The sequence below is a fragment of the Hyaloscypha bicolor genome, assembly GCF_002865645.1.
Source record: "Hyaloscypha bicolor E unplaced genomic scaffold K444scaffold_19, whole genome shotgun sequence".
Classification (NCBI taxonomy): domain Eukaryota; kingdom Fungi; phylum Ascomycota; class Leotiomycetes; order Helotiales; family Hyaloscyphaceae; genus Hyaloscypha; species Hyaloscypha bicolor.
In genome coordinates this window covers 454,669-470,652 of record NW_020194521.1, presented here as the reverse complement: position 1 = coordinate 470,652, position 15,984 = coordinate 454,669, and the positions used below count along the sequence as shown (strand labels likewise).

The 15,984-nt window shown below is 45.2% G+C and overlaps 5 protein-coding genes across 5 annotated transcripts; 3 read left to right on the top strand and 2 right to left on the bottom strand.

Moving 5' to 3' along the window:
- Window positions 1-697: 697 nt before the first annotated feature.
- On the top strand, window positions 698-3,992 carry K444DRAFT_640860 (alpha/beta-hydrolase; the record flags this gene model as incomplete). Its single annotated transcript, XM_024884539.1, has 4 exons — window positions 698-838; window positions 1,417-1,477; window positions 1,783-1,814; window positions 2,286-3,992. 4 exons carry the CDS (start codon window positions 698-700, stop codon window positions 3,990-3,992), a joined length of 1,941 nt encoding a protein of 646 aa, XP_024741506.1.
- Window positions 3,993-4,332: 340 nt separating this feature from the next.
- On the bottom strand, window positions 4,333-4,875 carry K444DRAFT_660375 (uncharacterized protein; the record flags this gene model as incomplete). Its single annotated transcript, XM_024886454.1, has 3 exons — window positions 4,333-4,409; window positions 4,465-4,744; window positions 4,801-4,875. The coding sequence occupies 3 exons, from the start codon at window positions 4,873-4,875 to the stop codon at window positions 4,342-4,344; spliced, it is 423 nt and encodes a 140-aa protein (XP_024741505.1). The 3' UTR covers window positions 4,333-4,341.
- Window positions 4,876-5,426: 551 nt separating this feature from the next.
- K444DRAFT_289248 (uncharacterized protein) lies at window positions 5,427-6,392 on the top strand. The gene is made up of 3 exons (XM_024871640.1): window positions 5,427-5,616; window positions 5,685-5,978; window positions 6,026-6,392. The coding sequence occupies exons 1-3, from the start codon at window positions 5,548-5,550 to the stop codon at window positions 6,248-6,250; spliced, it is 588 nt and encodes a 195-aa protein (XP_024741504.1). The 5' UTR covers window positions 5,427-5,547; the 3' UTR covers window positions 6,251-6,392.
- Window positions 6,241-10,034, top strand: K444DRAFT_289100 (uncharacterized protein). Its single transcript, XM_024871639.1, has 6 exons — window positions 6,241-6,406; window positions 6,475-6,486; window positions 6,551-6,640; window positions 6,728-6,811; window positions 6,910-6,963; window positions 7,034-10,034. Exons 1-6 carry the CDS (start codon window positions 6,361-6,363, stop codon window positions 9,856-9,858), a joined length of 3,111 nt encoding a protein of 1,036 aa, XP_024741503.1. The 5' UTR covers window positions 6,241-6,360; the 3' UTR covers window positions 9,859-10,034.
- A 986-nt stretch (window positions 10,035-11,020) lies between these two features.
- K444DRAFT_520793 (kinase-like protein) lies at window positions 11,021-11,901 on the bottom strand (the record flags this gene model as incomplete). The annotated part of the gene is made up of 2 exons (XM_024874073.1): window positions 11,021-11,233; window positions 11,764-11,901. Coding segments are annotated over 2 exons (351 nt in total), but the record flags the coding sequence as incomplete, so codon positions are not given.
- Between the last annotated feature and the right edge of the window lie 4,083 nt (window positions 11,902-15,984).

Genomic DNA, 15,984 nt, shown 5'->3' with positions numbered 1-15,984 from the left:
GACGACCTGTGGCGGCACTAGCAAGGATGTCTGCATGATGCCGCTTCCTACGCCCTGGATGATTTGCTGGGTAAACAGCTCGCCGATGCTGTTCTGCTGCCCCCGCAGTCGGAGCATAAGTCCGTACCCGATCAGCCGGATCACCGCGCCGCCCATGGCCAGCCATTTGTATCGGCCGGTGACGAGCATGATCCAACCGGCGACGATGCCCATCAGGCATTGGGTCACGCCGTCGGTGAAGCTTGAAAGGTGGGTCAGCGCCTCTTTCATATGAAGATCTAGGGCAAAACGTTGCGTACATGTAGAAAGTCGCGTCTCGAGCGGACATGTTGTGGCTGACCGTTGCCCATGCATACAGATACGTGTGCGTAGCGCTGTAGCCGAGCGAATCGACAGCGATCAGCAGCATCGATAACACAATGGTTGCATTCTTGAAGTAAAATACCGGCAGCATGGGGTTGACCGCTACGAATTTCTCATAGACTGGCAATGCCAGCAGGATAAGGAAGCCGACAACGATAAGGGCACCGATCCACGGCGTGCGCCAACCGTCTGGCAGAGACCCGGCGATGGTCATGGGAAGAAGCAGCAGGGCGAACCCAGCCACGAAAAGGGCAACGCCGCCTAGGTCAATGCCGGAGCAAAAGCTCCGGATCGTAGTTTCCTTGGACGGAACAAGCCCGGCCTTCTTAGCCTTATGCTGGTAATAGATGAGGGTGCCGATAATGACGCAGGCTCCGAGGGGCATGAGGATCGCGAACATGCCAACTCCCCAGCGCCAGCCAATCCCCTTGACGACGCTGTCGATAATGAAACCAGACACCCAGGGTGTGATGAGGTAAGGGAAGTAAGAGACGCCGATGGCCAAACTGTTACTTTGTTACCTCTCGCAATACTGGAGCTCCTCCCGTTTTGTCTACATACCCCCTCTGCCGAGGACTAGTGATGTCGGAAATGATGACAGTCGTCATCACGTTAGTGCCGGACTGCCCAACCCTGTAAAGTATACTGCCAGCGGTGTACGAGCCTATGCCTGGAGCCGAAGCCATCAAGATATATGAGATGGTGTAAAGCGAGACAGTGACCGCTAAGGTGTAGCCTCGGCCGACGATGTTGGAGAGCTTGGCGATCGGGAGCTTCACAACGGCGAAGACGATTATGCCGGCCGTAAACAACGACCCAAGTGCAGATAGGGCGCTAAACTCCGACATGGAGTAGTTGCTGTAGACATAGACAGTCGTGTTATCAAGCTCACTAGTGAATATTAGTTTCATGCCCGGCCTATGGGTAAGGGGTGCGATGTCTTAGAAGTACAAGAGGATCATGATTATTGCCAGGCTACCTCAGAAGGTTGCAAGTTAGCCCAGGGGGTGATTCCGACTTCTTCTGGGCAAGTTCTCACCCAACTATGATCAGCATGCGTCCTGTTTTGCCCCAAACGGTCTGGGAAGCTTCTATAAGCGACACCCCCCTCTCGGTAGGCTTCTCCGTCATGGTTGCCTGCGCCATTTCTTCGGCATTAATTGGTAGAAGAAAAGTTTCGCGTTAACAGGGACGATCGTGACCTCCTATTTTCGTTTGTATACGGGGACATTGGACTTTAATACACCATCTGCCACGGTGCCTCCGGCGCATTTCTGGATTTCTCAGAGACGCCTGGTCAGAGAGCCTACGGTCTTAGTGTCAACTTGCGTGGTGATAGTTTCGCCGCACCATACGAGCAACAATATTCAATTGGTGGGCTCTCTCACCGCAAAACGGGGATTTAGGGACGCCTTCAAGGCAGCCATGCGGGTGCCCGCGTGGTGCCATCGGTAGTGGAAGGATGCTGGGGCAGGCTCCTCCTATTGGCCGCACCCGACAGGTAAAATCCGAGCAGGTGACGGCATGGTGCGATCTTGCATGGTTTGGGCTTAGCCACCGACAGCACCCCTGTGTGTGCTGAGCGCCCAGTTAACGTGGTAACGAGTGACTTGCACGCTTTCCTATTGGAAGAAAGTCGAACGACTTTCTTCGAATTTTACCTTAACCTGCCTTATCCTCCACTCGCGCTGCCCAACCCAAACCCCAAAGTTTGGCGTATTCCGTCACCGAGCCTGATGGATAAGCTTGCGGCCTTGGCCGTCGAAGACTCTTCGCGTCCGCCTCGGTGGGCCCGCACAGCGTGGATTGCATGCACTGCTGTCGGGCTTGTTGCACTCCATCGTCTTTCGATCTTGAGAGACAGCCTGCTCGACGATGCCACAGTGACAGCCACTTCGCTCGAATCTCCCACCTCGACCCAGCCTTACGGGCGATTTCCGCTGCCCAACGATCCTTACAATTTTATTCCTTGCACAGAAGCTCTTTCTCTCCCTCCACTACATGACAGCGACCCGAAGGGAACGTGGGCCGCGCTCTTCGACCCCAACCCTAAGCATTGGAGCTGGGGAGGCTCCGCACCGGATCCGGATCATGTTAGCGACGACCCATACGCAGGGCGTGGAATATATCTGTGTGGCTACTTAGATCTGCCGCTTGACTACCTTAACGACTCGGACGCACGGATCGTCCGTCTCGCTGTAGCCAAGTTCCAGGTGTCGGGTCTTGCTCGCATCGACTCCCCGGCTGGTAGCCGTTCCACTCTCGCGGGTGCTAAGAGTGAACGCACTATCGTCATTGAGCCCGGCGGCCCCGGAGTCAGCGGCACATTACAGGTGTGGGGTGCCGCCGAAGCGGTGACCAAGCGTTTCAGTGATGGCCGGTTTGATGTCCTCGGATGGGACCCCCGTGGTGTGAATGCCTCTCTTCCTTCAGCGGCGTGCTTCCCTCATAATGCAGACCGCGACCGCTGGTCACTACTGAGAGGCCAGTATCGAGAAACCTCAGAGCAGGAAAGACAGCTCGAAATCGCCGACGCCATGAACAGCGCCACCTTCTATGCTTGCCGACAACGACTCGGCGATTTTGGTCGGTTTGTCAGCACCGCCTCGGTTGCACGCGACCTAGAAGAGATACGGAAAGCATTGGATGAGGAGCAGTTGACGGCCTACTTTGTCAGCTACGGTACCGGCATCGGCCAGACATATGCCAACATCTTCCCCAACCGTGTTGGTCGCATGATCCTAGACGGGCCTGAATATGTGAAGGATCATCGGCAACTCGGTGGCTGGGGCTGGACATCGCTCGACAACGTTACCGACGGTTGGCGTGATGGTTTCCTAGGCGAGTGCGTTAAAGCTGGTCGTCAGAACTGCGCATTGGCGAGACCTTCGGAAACACTCGAAGAGCTGGAGGCCCGCATGGGCACGCTTCTTGAGTCGATCCTCGCTCGGCCAGCCCCGGGTTACACAGAATCGAATGGTCCGTCCCTCGTTACGTATCCGGGACTGGTTCTTGCGATTTACATATCTCTGTACGATCCGACGACATGGCCAGCCACCGCGCAGATGCTATATGAACTTGAGGCAGGTAACTCTACACTCGCCGCGACCTCTCTCGACCGACAATGGCAGTACAAGCCGTCGTTGTCATGTCCCGCCGAGAAGCATTCCTCCGATGAGCTCATTTCCCTAGTGATCTGTGCTGATGCCTACGATGCACCGGAAGAAGGGCTTGCTTGGTGGGATCAGTTGTGGGCCAACATGACAGATCGAAGCTGGATCTCTGGCAATTCTCGGTTTCTCAACGTGTTGCCTTGCCGCCACTTCACGACGTACTGGTCTAGCGCAGCCGAAGTTTATCGCGGCGATCTCAACCATTCATTAAGAAATCCAGTCCTCCTCATTGCATCAACATATGATCCTGCAACGCCTTTGCGCAACGGGAGGAGGCTGCTTGAGGAGATGGGTCAAAATGCGAGAATGGTTGTTCATCACGGATACGGCCATACATCGAGGGTCCATCCTTCGAGCTGCACGGATTCCGTCGGAAGGGCCTACATATTGAATGGAACGCTTCCGGAGGAGCGGGAAACAAATTGCTATGCAGACGAGAAGCCCTATCGAATGTGATGGACTTGTTCAGGTTCAGGAGAATAAGGGGTTTGATGAACCTGCGACGGTTCAAGGGCACGAACGAGGTCAAATGCGACTTGGGTAAAATGATTGTTATTGGAGAGAAAGAGATTCGTAAAGAAAACTCTGACTTAAGCTATATACGCAATATTCATAAAGTGAGGCAATTCACAAAGTATGAAAGTCATATGATCCCCCCTCACAGAACAGCAGAGGAGTTGTATGAAGGACAGAACACTTGGATTCAACGACGCTGAACCCCTCCATAAGCAACCCAGCTACCTGATCAACCCAACAATCTGTATAAGAGCATCACCCAGGCTTATCCAAACTTTTCACAGAAGTCTCAGGCCAGATCAGGCTGAACGACGAATGCATCTCGCTCGCCGATATAGCTTGTAACGCCGATGTAGTCTGCGATAAGGGTGTGTCAGTTGCTTCCTGGTTGTTCGGTTGCGCGGTATCTAACCTCCATAGTGATAAGCCGGGCATGAGCCCTGCTTCTGTTCATCCGAAGCAGCTGCGATTCCGGAGCCGACCTCCTCGCCAGAGATCCAACTTCCATGCTCACGGCAGAAGTAGCCCCGACCGCAAGGACATTTGAGCGCACCCCACTGATCGTATTCCTGCGACCAAGTATCATGATCGTCCTTCACGGCGGGATTGGGCCCCGGACGGGGTCGAACTTGGAGATCGGGGAATATCTTATGGAGATTGTCCCGGTTCACGTGACACTGGGCATTCCCGCACTTTGGATTTTGTTAGTCTTAATTCATAGCGAATACGCAGGGAGGCCGACACCTACAGGGAGCGGACTCGGCTGCGGGGCCGGCTGTGGGTCCGGCTGCGGGGCCGGTTCAGAGCTTGGATTGTAGGCCATCTTCTAGCTGGAGGTACCGAGTGTTATTCTGGGGCGTAGATATGATTGCGACCGCATGTAAGTTCTGGCCACCAGAGGACGCATGGGTGTCTCGCTCGGTGTCAGTGTTGGATGTTATATAGATTCACCATGACCAGCCGAATCCCGCGCCAGGCCTGTCAATCTCCTTGCTCCCAAAGTCTTCACACCCCCACCCACCCATCTTCGGTGATACAGCGAATTACACGTCTCGATTCTAGCACCTTGCATCAAGCCGTGGCAGCCCAACGTTTCCACAACGCCCGGTTGATATGGGATACTCAAGCTGTGTGACACATCGCAGCTGTCAACCAGACACTGGGAGACAGGGAGCCATTCATTCCAAGCCCCAGTTGGGAGATCCAGGGCTTCAGGCCGCAAGTTTGCGAAATCCGCTCGGTATGGAATCATGATACTAGAAAGCCTCAAGAAAGGGAAAGAAAGAGAAGAAAAAATATAGCGATGGACGTGTTCACAGACGACTGGAGGCAAGGACAAGACAAAAAAAAAAGTCCTTCCGAGTCATTTGCAGCACGGGCTCATAAGAGTTGGAGAACTGCCCGGCGTAGTCTGACACACAAGCCTTTGCGCAAGGCATACATGTGAACTCGGCACTCTTTCAGGTGATCTCGCTCTTCAGGGGGTGCTGGAACCATGGCCGACATAGAGGCTGTCCACTCCCTCCGAGGCAACGATGCCGCATGCTGGCAGGAAGCTGTTCAGGTGGGTTGAAAAAAACTCGACTCGCCCAAAGAGACCTACAAGGCACTAATGGTATCTCGTTTCATTAGTTATATAACGTAAAGCAGAAGAAGGGCTCCTCTAGCAGGAAGTATATCCATCTCAGCACCACGGACAATAGTGAACATGGCACAAAGGACCACGCTCAGGAGCACGCTCGTGAACTTATGGTCACCGCCATACGTTCTTATCAGATGCTCAAGAAGAAGCGTGGCCCATTTGCCGTCACTCTAATCCGGATATGCAACAACTTACGCCAGTATTCCCATGCTGTCAACGTGCTTGTCCAGTGTGACCCTACCATTGCAGCTCTGGTTTGGGGATCTGTGCGCCTTCTACTACAGGTATTACTCAGTAACGCTGCATGACAAGGCCGTTGCTAATGTTTCAGATGGGAGAGGAAGAAGAGCGGTCTTCTCGAATAGCCGGCGAAGGTATACTAGAGATCATTCGCCATGCAGGCCGTTGGGAACAAGTATCAGCCATCTCGGATCTCTTAAACTCGGCTCGTCTTCGAAAGGCACTCGTGGCCCTGTACGTGACAGTCCTCGATTTTTTGCTGTCGTCTACAGAGTGGCTGAGTCGAGGCGCCCTTGGTAGGAAGCTTCATTCATAGCGGTGGTGGATGGTTCAAGAACTTCAGCTAAACTGTATTCGGCTACAGAACGACTAGGGATTTCTATCCTCAATTCGAAAGGGGGCAAATTCGAAGGGAAACTGAGGGAGATGAGAAATGCATCAGAGCTCATAGACAAAGAGCTGCAAACTCAAGGTAACACAGCTATGCATATTGCCATTGAGGGGAGGGAAATGCTGACCCATGTCTTACAAACCATGCAGCTACCTACAAAGGTGTGTAGCCCCTCACATCACGAGGCTGCCACTTGGGAATCATGCGTATTTATCCACTAGTTAGGTCTCGGCTCACTTGGCGAAATCACATCAGACGTCCATATCGTCATGGACAAGATCGACAGAATCCTGGAGCAGGTCCAACATCTTTCAGGTAAGTCAACAGTGAGAAATGACCCATGATAGGTATGTAGATAGACTCGCGGAAACGACTAACCCCCTGGGCCACTCATGGGTGCAGATTACACATTGCAGCTGCAGCTCGACAACGAGCTGCTGGCTTTGACGCACGAAAATACCAGATCGGCCAGAGCCGTCCTCTCCGGTACGTATTTTCCCAAGTTTTCCCACACCAGCAAACCTCCTCGTCAAATATCGTTTTCTTCCCCTCTTGCCAGGCGAGAGCTTGAGCTAACAGGCCAGAACTGAAATCGCTTCCGCTATCGATAACACACGCAATCCTCGATCAAATGCAAGGTACCTAGCGGCAGTTCTCCTTGTTCCACCCTGCGCCGTGATTCTTGCTCGCTGATTCGGTATAAACTAGGTACATTGGACCTGACTAGAATAAAGCAATGGCTTGTTTTGAGTGCCGTGGGAAAATCACCACCGGTGCCTCACGCGGATGGCACTTGCTATTGGATCTTGCAACACCCCTCTTTTTTGAAATGGACTCACTCTGAGAAAACCCTGGTCCTTTGGGTTCAGGGGTATCAAGGTTGCGGAAAGTCGGTCATGGCTGGGTATCTCCAAGAGCACTTGACAGTCGAAGGTTCCAATACCTTATTTTACCGATTCCAGCGCTCTGCTTCGACTACGCAATCCACTCCGACAAGCTTTGCAAGTTCTCTTATTTCCCAACTGCTCGAGAAGTCGACAGGGTTATCCCCAGGTACCGGTGCTTATCATCAGCTTCAAAATTTCGCAACACAATGTCCTCTTGGCCCCCAGCAATGCGCCTTCAAGATGGTATGGGCCGTTGCGGCCTCTCTGTTGAAGATGTGCGGATCACGATTCAACCTCATTATCGATGCAATGGATGAGTGCTTGTTCGACGGCCCCTCCCTACCGGGAATATCTGCTTTTCTCGACGCTCTGTTCGGATCGATACGAGAAACCCGAAGCAAGGTTCTGATATTCACGCGGCCTGAGCCCATGTTCGTCACTGCCATGCAGTCCAGTCTGTCGATATTTATGGCCGAGGACCTTCTTTTGCCCGACGTCATGACGTTTGCGAGGAGAGAATACGAGCAGCTTGGACTCCCAGACTCCGAAATGGATCAGGTTTTGGAGCTTGTCCACTCCTCTTCCCACGGGTCCTTTCGCTGGGCTGAATTGTTTCTACATCACCTTGGACAGTCCCTGCAGATGGCGGACCTCCGGACCAGGATGCGAACCTTGCCGCCTTCAATCAGCGAGCTTTACCGGCAATCGCTGCTAAGTGGTGTTCAGAGACTCAGCCAAGACGAGCTCGAGTGTCGCAAGGCTCTCTTATTGGCCGTCTTCCAAGCTCAGCGACCGTTGAGGACGACTGAAATTGCTGACGCATTCTCGCTACGGCCTGAAAGGGCAGAGATCATCATCTCTGGCCTGTGCAAGCCGTTGGCCAGTACCTTCGGTGGCTTCTTCCACTTGTCACATCCATCTGTTCGGGAATTCTTCGAGCTCTACCACCAGGCGGGTGATAGCACGCTTGGAATCTCATTCTCAGATTCCCATGGCCTGCTCGCAGAGAAGTGTCTGTCATGCCTTTTGGAAGAGAGATACGCAGACCTGCATCGCATCGGAAGCTACTTGATAGCGAATTACGACGAGAATGCCCGCGTAGATACCGACGCACAACTTTGCGAGGGCAGCTTCTACGATTATGCCTTCAGATTCTGGGATTGCCACTTGGTCCGGACCAAGGTGCCCAGCAAGAACCTACTCCGGCAGGCCAACAAATTCATCCTGAGCTTGCAGTTCGCATACTGGTCTGAACGCTCTCGGCAAGACTGCGGACAGCTGGTTCGGGTGATTGTAGCCTTTGGTTCCCTCGTACCATGGCACAAGGGGCTTTTGAGGGAAGACCAGGCGCTCTTGGAGTTGGACAAGTACTTTGAGCGAGCCTACTCCCTCCTTGGTGCTGCATTCGATTCCAGCAAAATGGACAAGGTTCTTCCGTGGTTGGCCCGTATGACCATGGGCGACTTCTACTTCATCAAATTTCTTCCTGACAAGGCAACATCGACGCGCCAACAAGTTCTGGCAGGACTTCAAGGCCTCCTTGGACCGCGGCATCGCCTCACGCTTTGTGCCAAATCAGGCGTGGCATACGTCCGCCTCTATGCGGGCAAAATGCGCGCGTCCCACAGAATGTATAACGAGGTGGTCGACATCCAGCGGGAGGTGCTTGGGGAGCGTTCCTCACAGTTCCTCGAGACTCTCCTTTACAAGGGTCAGAGCGAATACTATATGGCAGATTTTGTGGCAGCCGTCATGACCTGGACAAAGCTTTCGGCTGAGTGCCTAGGACTTCTGGGCCCAGATAGTTGGCTATACCTTGCGACGCAATGGTGGTATGCCCAAGGTGTGGCAAACATTGGCCAATTGGACCTTGGGCTTCGGATCTTCCAGTCTCTCGTCCAGAAGAGACACGAGCTCTTCGGCCCAGGCGACAGCTTTGCCAATGTGGCCGAGGCAAGTGTCGGAGAAAGCCAATTGCTTCTTGGCCGACATGAGGAATCGATTGCCACGATACGGGATGTCCTCGTGTGGCGGCGCGAGGTCTATCCGCCCTCCCACATCATGCGACTTGACATCGAGATTACGCTTGCGATTGCCTATCAGGCCGCAGGCATGAAACAAGCTGCACTGGCCATGGTTGAAGAGATAGAAGAGGGAGCGGGTAACCTCCATTCCCGGTTTGAGACGTACTGCCAAGTTGCTCATCTGAAGGGCCTCCTTCTGGCCCAGGAGGGGTCCATCGACGAGGCTATCCATCTCTTGCAGAACACGGTAACGCAGGCCGAGGAAGACCAAAATAACAGAGCATTGTTGTGGATTCGCCTGGACCTTGCGACCTTGTTGAGGCGGCGGGATGCAGAGGGCGACAGAGACCAGGCCAGTGCCAATTTTGACAACACTGTCAAGGACATATCCGGCGACTACGATCCCGGATTCGAGGACGAGCCCGACCCACCGAGATTTCTGGCCGCAACGGAGAAGGCTCTGAGGTTAGTTAGAGCGAGGAAACACGCCGAGGCTCGTCGGGAACTCGACTCGGAACAACTTGACTGGCGCAGGCCAAGCGACTTCTGGCTGTGGGTGGGAGGCACGTTCTGTAAAGACCTCTTGCAGATTACCGACTCAGCTCTCGCAAGAGCAGGCTAGCTACGCTGAGGAGAGGTATGCGCTTGCTGAAGCGGTAGAGATGCCATCGGCGATTGTGGCGAGGCTGGTTGTATCATACGCGTGATAGACTCGCTGTGCCGTGCAACGGTTGACTAGGCTCCTTTGTTGGCTGTGCTCTCTGCTGGTAACGTAGGTGCCATCAATTCTGATTCTGGGACAAATCGTAGACCCATCGGCTCATTGCTAGTCATTCTAGTAGGAGGTTGGTTTCATTTGGGAGCAGCGGCAGCGCCAATAGATAGAAGAGTCGTAAGGGAAGCTCGCAGGGCGGCATCGTGGTCGGCTTGCGGATTGTTGTAGGAGTGTTGACAAGATACGTTTCGTGAGGGGTATGACTGTCTGGAGCCTGAATGTGGAGGAAAGTAGGAAGCTGGCAGACTTGATCTGTGCGATGATGGTGGCAAGGGCGGCGGCGAGGGCGAGGGCGAGTGCATGGCGGCTAGCTGGGGTTGGTTTGAGCCAATGGTATGGTTCGAAATGTAGCTGATATTGACAACCACCGTGCTTGTGGTTGGAGGGATTGTGGAAGAGGTGTTAAGTTTTGGGTTGGGAGAGCACGTTCTTTTGTACCCCTCCAGCGCTTCAGCCGTGACGGCCAGGGTAGCCCACCACCTCAGCCTAACGTTGTCAGGCTTTGGATTTCCTTGGGTCGCTATATTTCTTGTGAAGAGACTACATTATTGAGCGGCCTTCCTAATCGCAGCTGGATCATCTAGTGATCAATTCGTCTGAATCAAAATCACATTCAATCTATCCAATTCAAGTTATCCAAAAAGCAGGCTCAACTCTCAGCCTAGTTGTCACGAGGGAACCAGTCCACCATGCCCAGGCCTCAGCACACGCAAACCCGCTGGTACCTGGTCGCGTGGAAAGAAAGGAAGAGCAAGACAGCTCCCCTGCCAGACCCTTGACACCCATAACCTTCCGGACAGCCGTCTTGACTGCCGAGCGAGCAGCTCGAGAAGAGTGATCGGAGTAACAGTGCGTTCTAATTCACGATCATCGACCTGGATCCTTCTACCAGCAGTCCTCCGTAATGGATCCGAGGCTTCAAGCCACCCAATAACGTTATTAATGTCGCGAACTACCCACGGATGACGTTTGACCTCCCTTAGTTTTATGCGTTCCGCAGGATCCTTAATCAGCATCCTGCGAATAAGTACGAGACCCCGAAATCCGCGATCTTCACACAATAATCTTTGGTCCACAATAGATTGGCAGGCTTGATATCTCGGTGGATAATCCCTTCATAGTGCAGATACTCTAATCCCAGTACGGTGTCTCTAAATGCCGATCTCGCCAGGTTAATCGTGAAGCAGGGAATATAGGAAAATTCATCTTCGAAGACGTAATGCTTCATTATATTATTACCAGATGGCTTGTTTGATGATATTATGTCGGTTAAACTCGGCGACCGTTCTCGAAAGGGGATATTTTTGAGATAAATGCCATATATCGTTCGGTCGAGCGCGTATGACGAACCGCGGTTCGACGAGATGGATTGCAATAGGCTAGCTATCTTATCTTTGTCGTCGCTATTGAGGGGGGAATATTGACCACTGTCGGAAGTGGCGTATTGGCAGGAGAGCCCGTCCGCAAGGGTGCTTGCGATATTGCTCTTAAAGGACCCTGAGAGCTAGGATCGGACTGGATTATTGACCTATCGAGTCGAGGCAGGTTCTGCGCGGAATTATGCGTCGTTTTCCGTGGCAGTAATGCTATTCCAGCTTTCTTCTCGTCGATACTATGGTCCGGGCTCTAGTAACCGGCATTTCCGTATACTAGTTGCAGTTAAGAGATCCCTGCTCGTTATACCTCCTTCCGCTAGTAATGCCGCTAGAGCGTCTTAAAAAATATCTGCAAATCCCCTCTCTTGCGCTATACTACCTTTCCCAGCTCAGTATATTCCAGGACCAGATATATCTTCTGTAACTTCGGGTTGTTAATAATCTCAAGCAAACCGATAATATTCGGATAATATACTTTCTTGAGGATAATAATCTCTCTCTTGGTTTTCTTCTCTAGTAAGATAATAACCCTTCCAAGTTAATGCTTTTTGGAAAAGCATAATATAATTTTAATTATAATATAGTAGTTCTCTCTCTCTCGACTCTATACTAGCTTAACCTTACTATAAGTGCCTCTGCCTATCTCGTTAATAATCTCGTATTAATTTATTAGCTTTCGTCTACTAAGGGAATCTTACTTAACCTTGGCTTTATAGGTCCGAGTTTGCTAATATTAGTATTAGCTAGTATATTAAAGAAATACTCAAATTACTTAAGTTACTTAAATATATTATTACGGTTATTATAATATACGGTACTAGTAAGGGTTAGACTAGAACTAGCTAGGTATATGAAGTCGAAGTCGGGAAGCAAAGTCGAGGTCACGTGATACGACACGTGGGCCCGTATGCAGTACGCAATTATTTAGATCCGAGACTTCTTCGAGATCCTCTTCTCTTCTTTAGCTTTGAATTATTAAAATAGAGATAGTCTAACCTTGCTTTTTAGGCCCTAGATCTTATACTTGTAATATAATTCAAAGCTTACCTATTTCTTAATTCTATAGAGGATTTAAATAATATTTATCTAATCGGTTTTCGATAAGTATAAATACTATATACTATAGCTATTCCTATACTAATTAATTAATATTAGAATAAAAGAAAGCCCTAAAATAACTAGGCAAGAAGCCTTAAACCGGCCAGGCAAGCAAATAGGCTAGTAATCTTATTATTAAAAAAGATCTATAAGAAAGCAAGTCCCGAAATAACTAGATAAGTTAGAAGAAGCTATAGTATAAGATACTATTAGTATATTACTAGAAGATAGACCAGAGCCTTTTATTAAGTCTTTTAAGAAGTCCGAATATCCCGTTAATACTTATAGTAAGAAAGAGATTCTTTTTAGAGAATAGAAAAAGAAAAGAAATCTATTTTATTAAAAATAGAGTTTTAAGTATTATTCTAGAACCTAGAAGCTTTATATAAAGAGATTATTAAACTAATTCTAAAGACCTATAATACTCTTACCTATAGTAAGAATTATTATAATTAGCTAAAAGAAATCAAATAAGCCTTATAAAAGAATAAAGCTATTATTAAGAAACTTATTATATAACTTGCAGGCTAGCTAATATTCGGTTTCCTTACTTTAGAAAGTAGATATTTAGTTAAACTTCCTAACTCTTTTATCTTTAAAGATATAATTAAGAATAATATTACTTTTAATAACTAGTTAATCTAAATTAAAAACAAGTTTTATAATAATTCTAATACTTACTAAATAAAGAACCTTAAAATTATCTATATTTCCGGTTATATAAATAGTTATATTCTTATATTAATCTCTTTTTACCTGAATTAGAATAGCTAATATATATACGAGACTATTAGAGAACTATATATCTATTTAAAAGAGCTATATAGTAACCCGAATAGGAAATATAATACTCGGCTAGTATTTAAAGAGCTATTAATAAAAAAGGGCCAAATCTTTTAGATATTTTATATTCTATTTCTAAGATATATAATAAACGGAAATATTAATTTATAGAACCTTAAAAATAACCTAAATAATAAGCTTACTTGAAAGTTATAAGAGGCTATAGCTATATATTATAATAACTCGGCTATTTATATTATAGAGTTTATATAATATTATATTATAAATAATTAGTAAATTTAAGCTTATTATAAAAGAAAAAACCAGGTATTTAAGAAAGCTAATAATAGTATAAATATATTAAGCTTAGGAAATATCCCTTATATAAAGCCCGTTTTTAAAACCCTAGTAATAGATAAGTCTATTATTTCGAAACCCGAATTCTCTAATCTCAAGTATTATAACTATAATAGATTTAGTTATATGTTTAGGAACTATTAAGAGCCCAAAATAGAGTATATAAAGTAAATCTTAGTAGCTAAGCTAGTAATATTTATTATAAATAAGGTATTCGAGAATACTAAATAGGGAAAAAATAATTTCTAAAGGAAGTTTTTTCTTTAGGGCTATATTATATTAATATAATAAAAGCTAATTTGAGCTAATTATTTAAAAATAATATATTTATATTTCCTTATATAGTTAGTAATAATAAATTAAGTATTAAAACTTCTTTTTTATTAATATTAGAATAAATAAATAAACTTTTATTAATTTCAAGTTTATAAGAATAATTAAATAATTCCTAGATATTAAGCCTATTTAACTAATATTATCTTATAATATAAGAGGATTTAATTATAAATAGGCTATATCTATTATTTACTATATTAAGTTTATATTTTTAATTAATAAACGGAAAGTTCTAGTACCTATATTAATTATAAGACTAGGCAAGTATAATATAATATTGAAATAATAATAATTTATAAGTATTAGTATTTTAATTAATTATAAAAATAAAAGATTAATCTGGCCAGATAATTAGCCTAGAAAAAAGAATTAGAATAAGGTTCTAATTATTACTTATAAGAACTTGAAACCTGAAAAAAATAACTAGTATTAAGAAAATATAAATAGAAGAAATAAAGCTATAGCTATAAATAAGTCCTAAAAACCTTAGATTATAAAAAAGAAATCCCTTAACTTTTTTTATAAGCCCGGCTTAGAAAGCCATATATAGTAAAAGAATTAAGCTTAATATTATAAAGAAATAAAAATAGCTTTAGGAAATATAGAGGCTATTTCTAAGCCAGAAATAGAAATATTAAACTTATATTATTTAAAGGAAAGCTATAAGTACTAGTTAAAGCTCTCGGTTAATATTACGGGTATTTTATTAGCTGCTTTCTAGATAAATCTATAAAAGAAGAAGAACTTTTTCTTTATAATATTATTTTTCGAGATTAATAAAGAACTAGAATTATAATAAGAGAATAAGTTTATTTCGGGTAAGTAATAGTCAGAAAAGACAAAGTTATAATAGCTAGTAAGAGTTTTACTAAAAGAATTTAGAGATTTCGCAAATATTTTCTTAAAGAAAATATTAAATATCTTATTTCCTTACTGGCTCTATAATTATAAAATCCAGATTAATAACTTTAAGGGCCCGGAAAGCCTAGAGTATTTATTACTTTATTAGTAATTAACTTATAAGCTATAAGAGATTAAGTATTTCCTTAAAAAGAACCTCTAATATAGCTTTATTAAGCCAAGCTAGTTTCTGTTTATATCTCTAATTCTTTTTATAAAAAAGGCTAATAGAATTCTATAATTCTATATTAATTATTATAAGCTAAATAACTTAACCCGAAAGAATTATTATTCTTTTTCTCTTATTTACAAGACTCTTATATAACTAGCTTAAGCTAAGGTTTATATAAAGCTAGATATTTGACAGATATTTTATTAAATTAGAATAAATCCAGAATTAGAAAAACTTATAATATTTTATATGAGATATAGGGCCTATAAATATAAAGTTCTTTAGAAAAGCCTAACTAATAGCTCTATTATATATTAGAGATATATAAATAATATTTTCTTTAATTATCTTAATATCTTTTATATAGCTTACCTAAATAATATCCTAATTTATTTAAATAATTTCTTTAAATATTATTATAATAAAATAATATTATAGTAGTAATAAAGAGCTTGAATTAAGCTAAAAGCTATATACCGGGCTAAAAGTACTAGCTATATACTAAGCTATATATAGTAATACTATATAACTAGTATTATATAATAAATATAAAAATTATATATAAAAGATTCTTTAGTAATTATAGGATACTAGCTTTCAAGTAAATATTAAGAAATTAGAGTTTAAGATTATTTATATAAAATATCTAGGCTTTATTATTTTTATTAAAGATATTAAAGTAAATTCAAATAAGATAGTAATTATTAAGAATTAGTAATTACTAATAATAATTAAGGAAAAATAGGGCTTTTTAGGCTTTTATAATTTTTATTAGTACTTTATTATAAAATATAGCTATATAGTAAAGCCTCTAAGAACTCTAATATATAAGGGAATCTTATATAAGTAAATAGATTAATATTAAAAAGGTTTTAATAAGCTAAAATAAGCTATATTTTCGGTACTAATTCTATATTACTATAATCCGAATTTCCTTACTATAATTAAAAC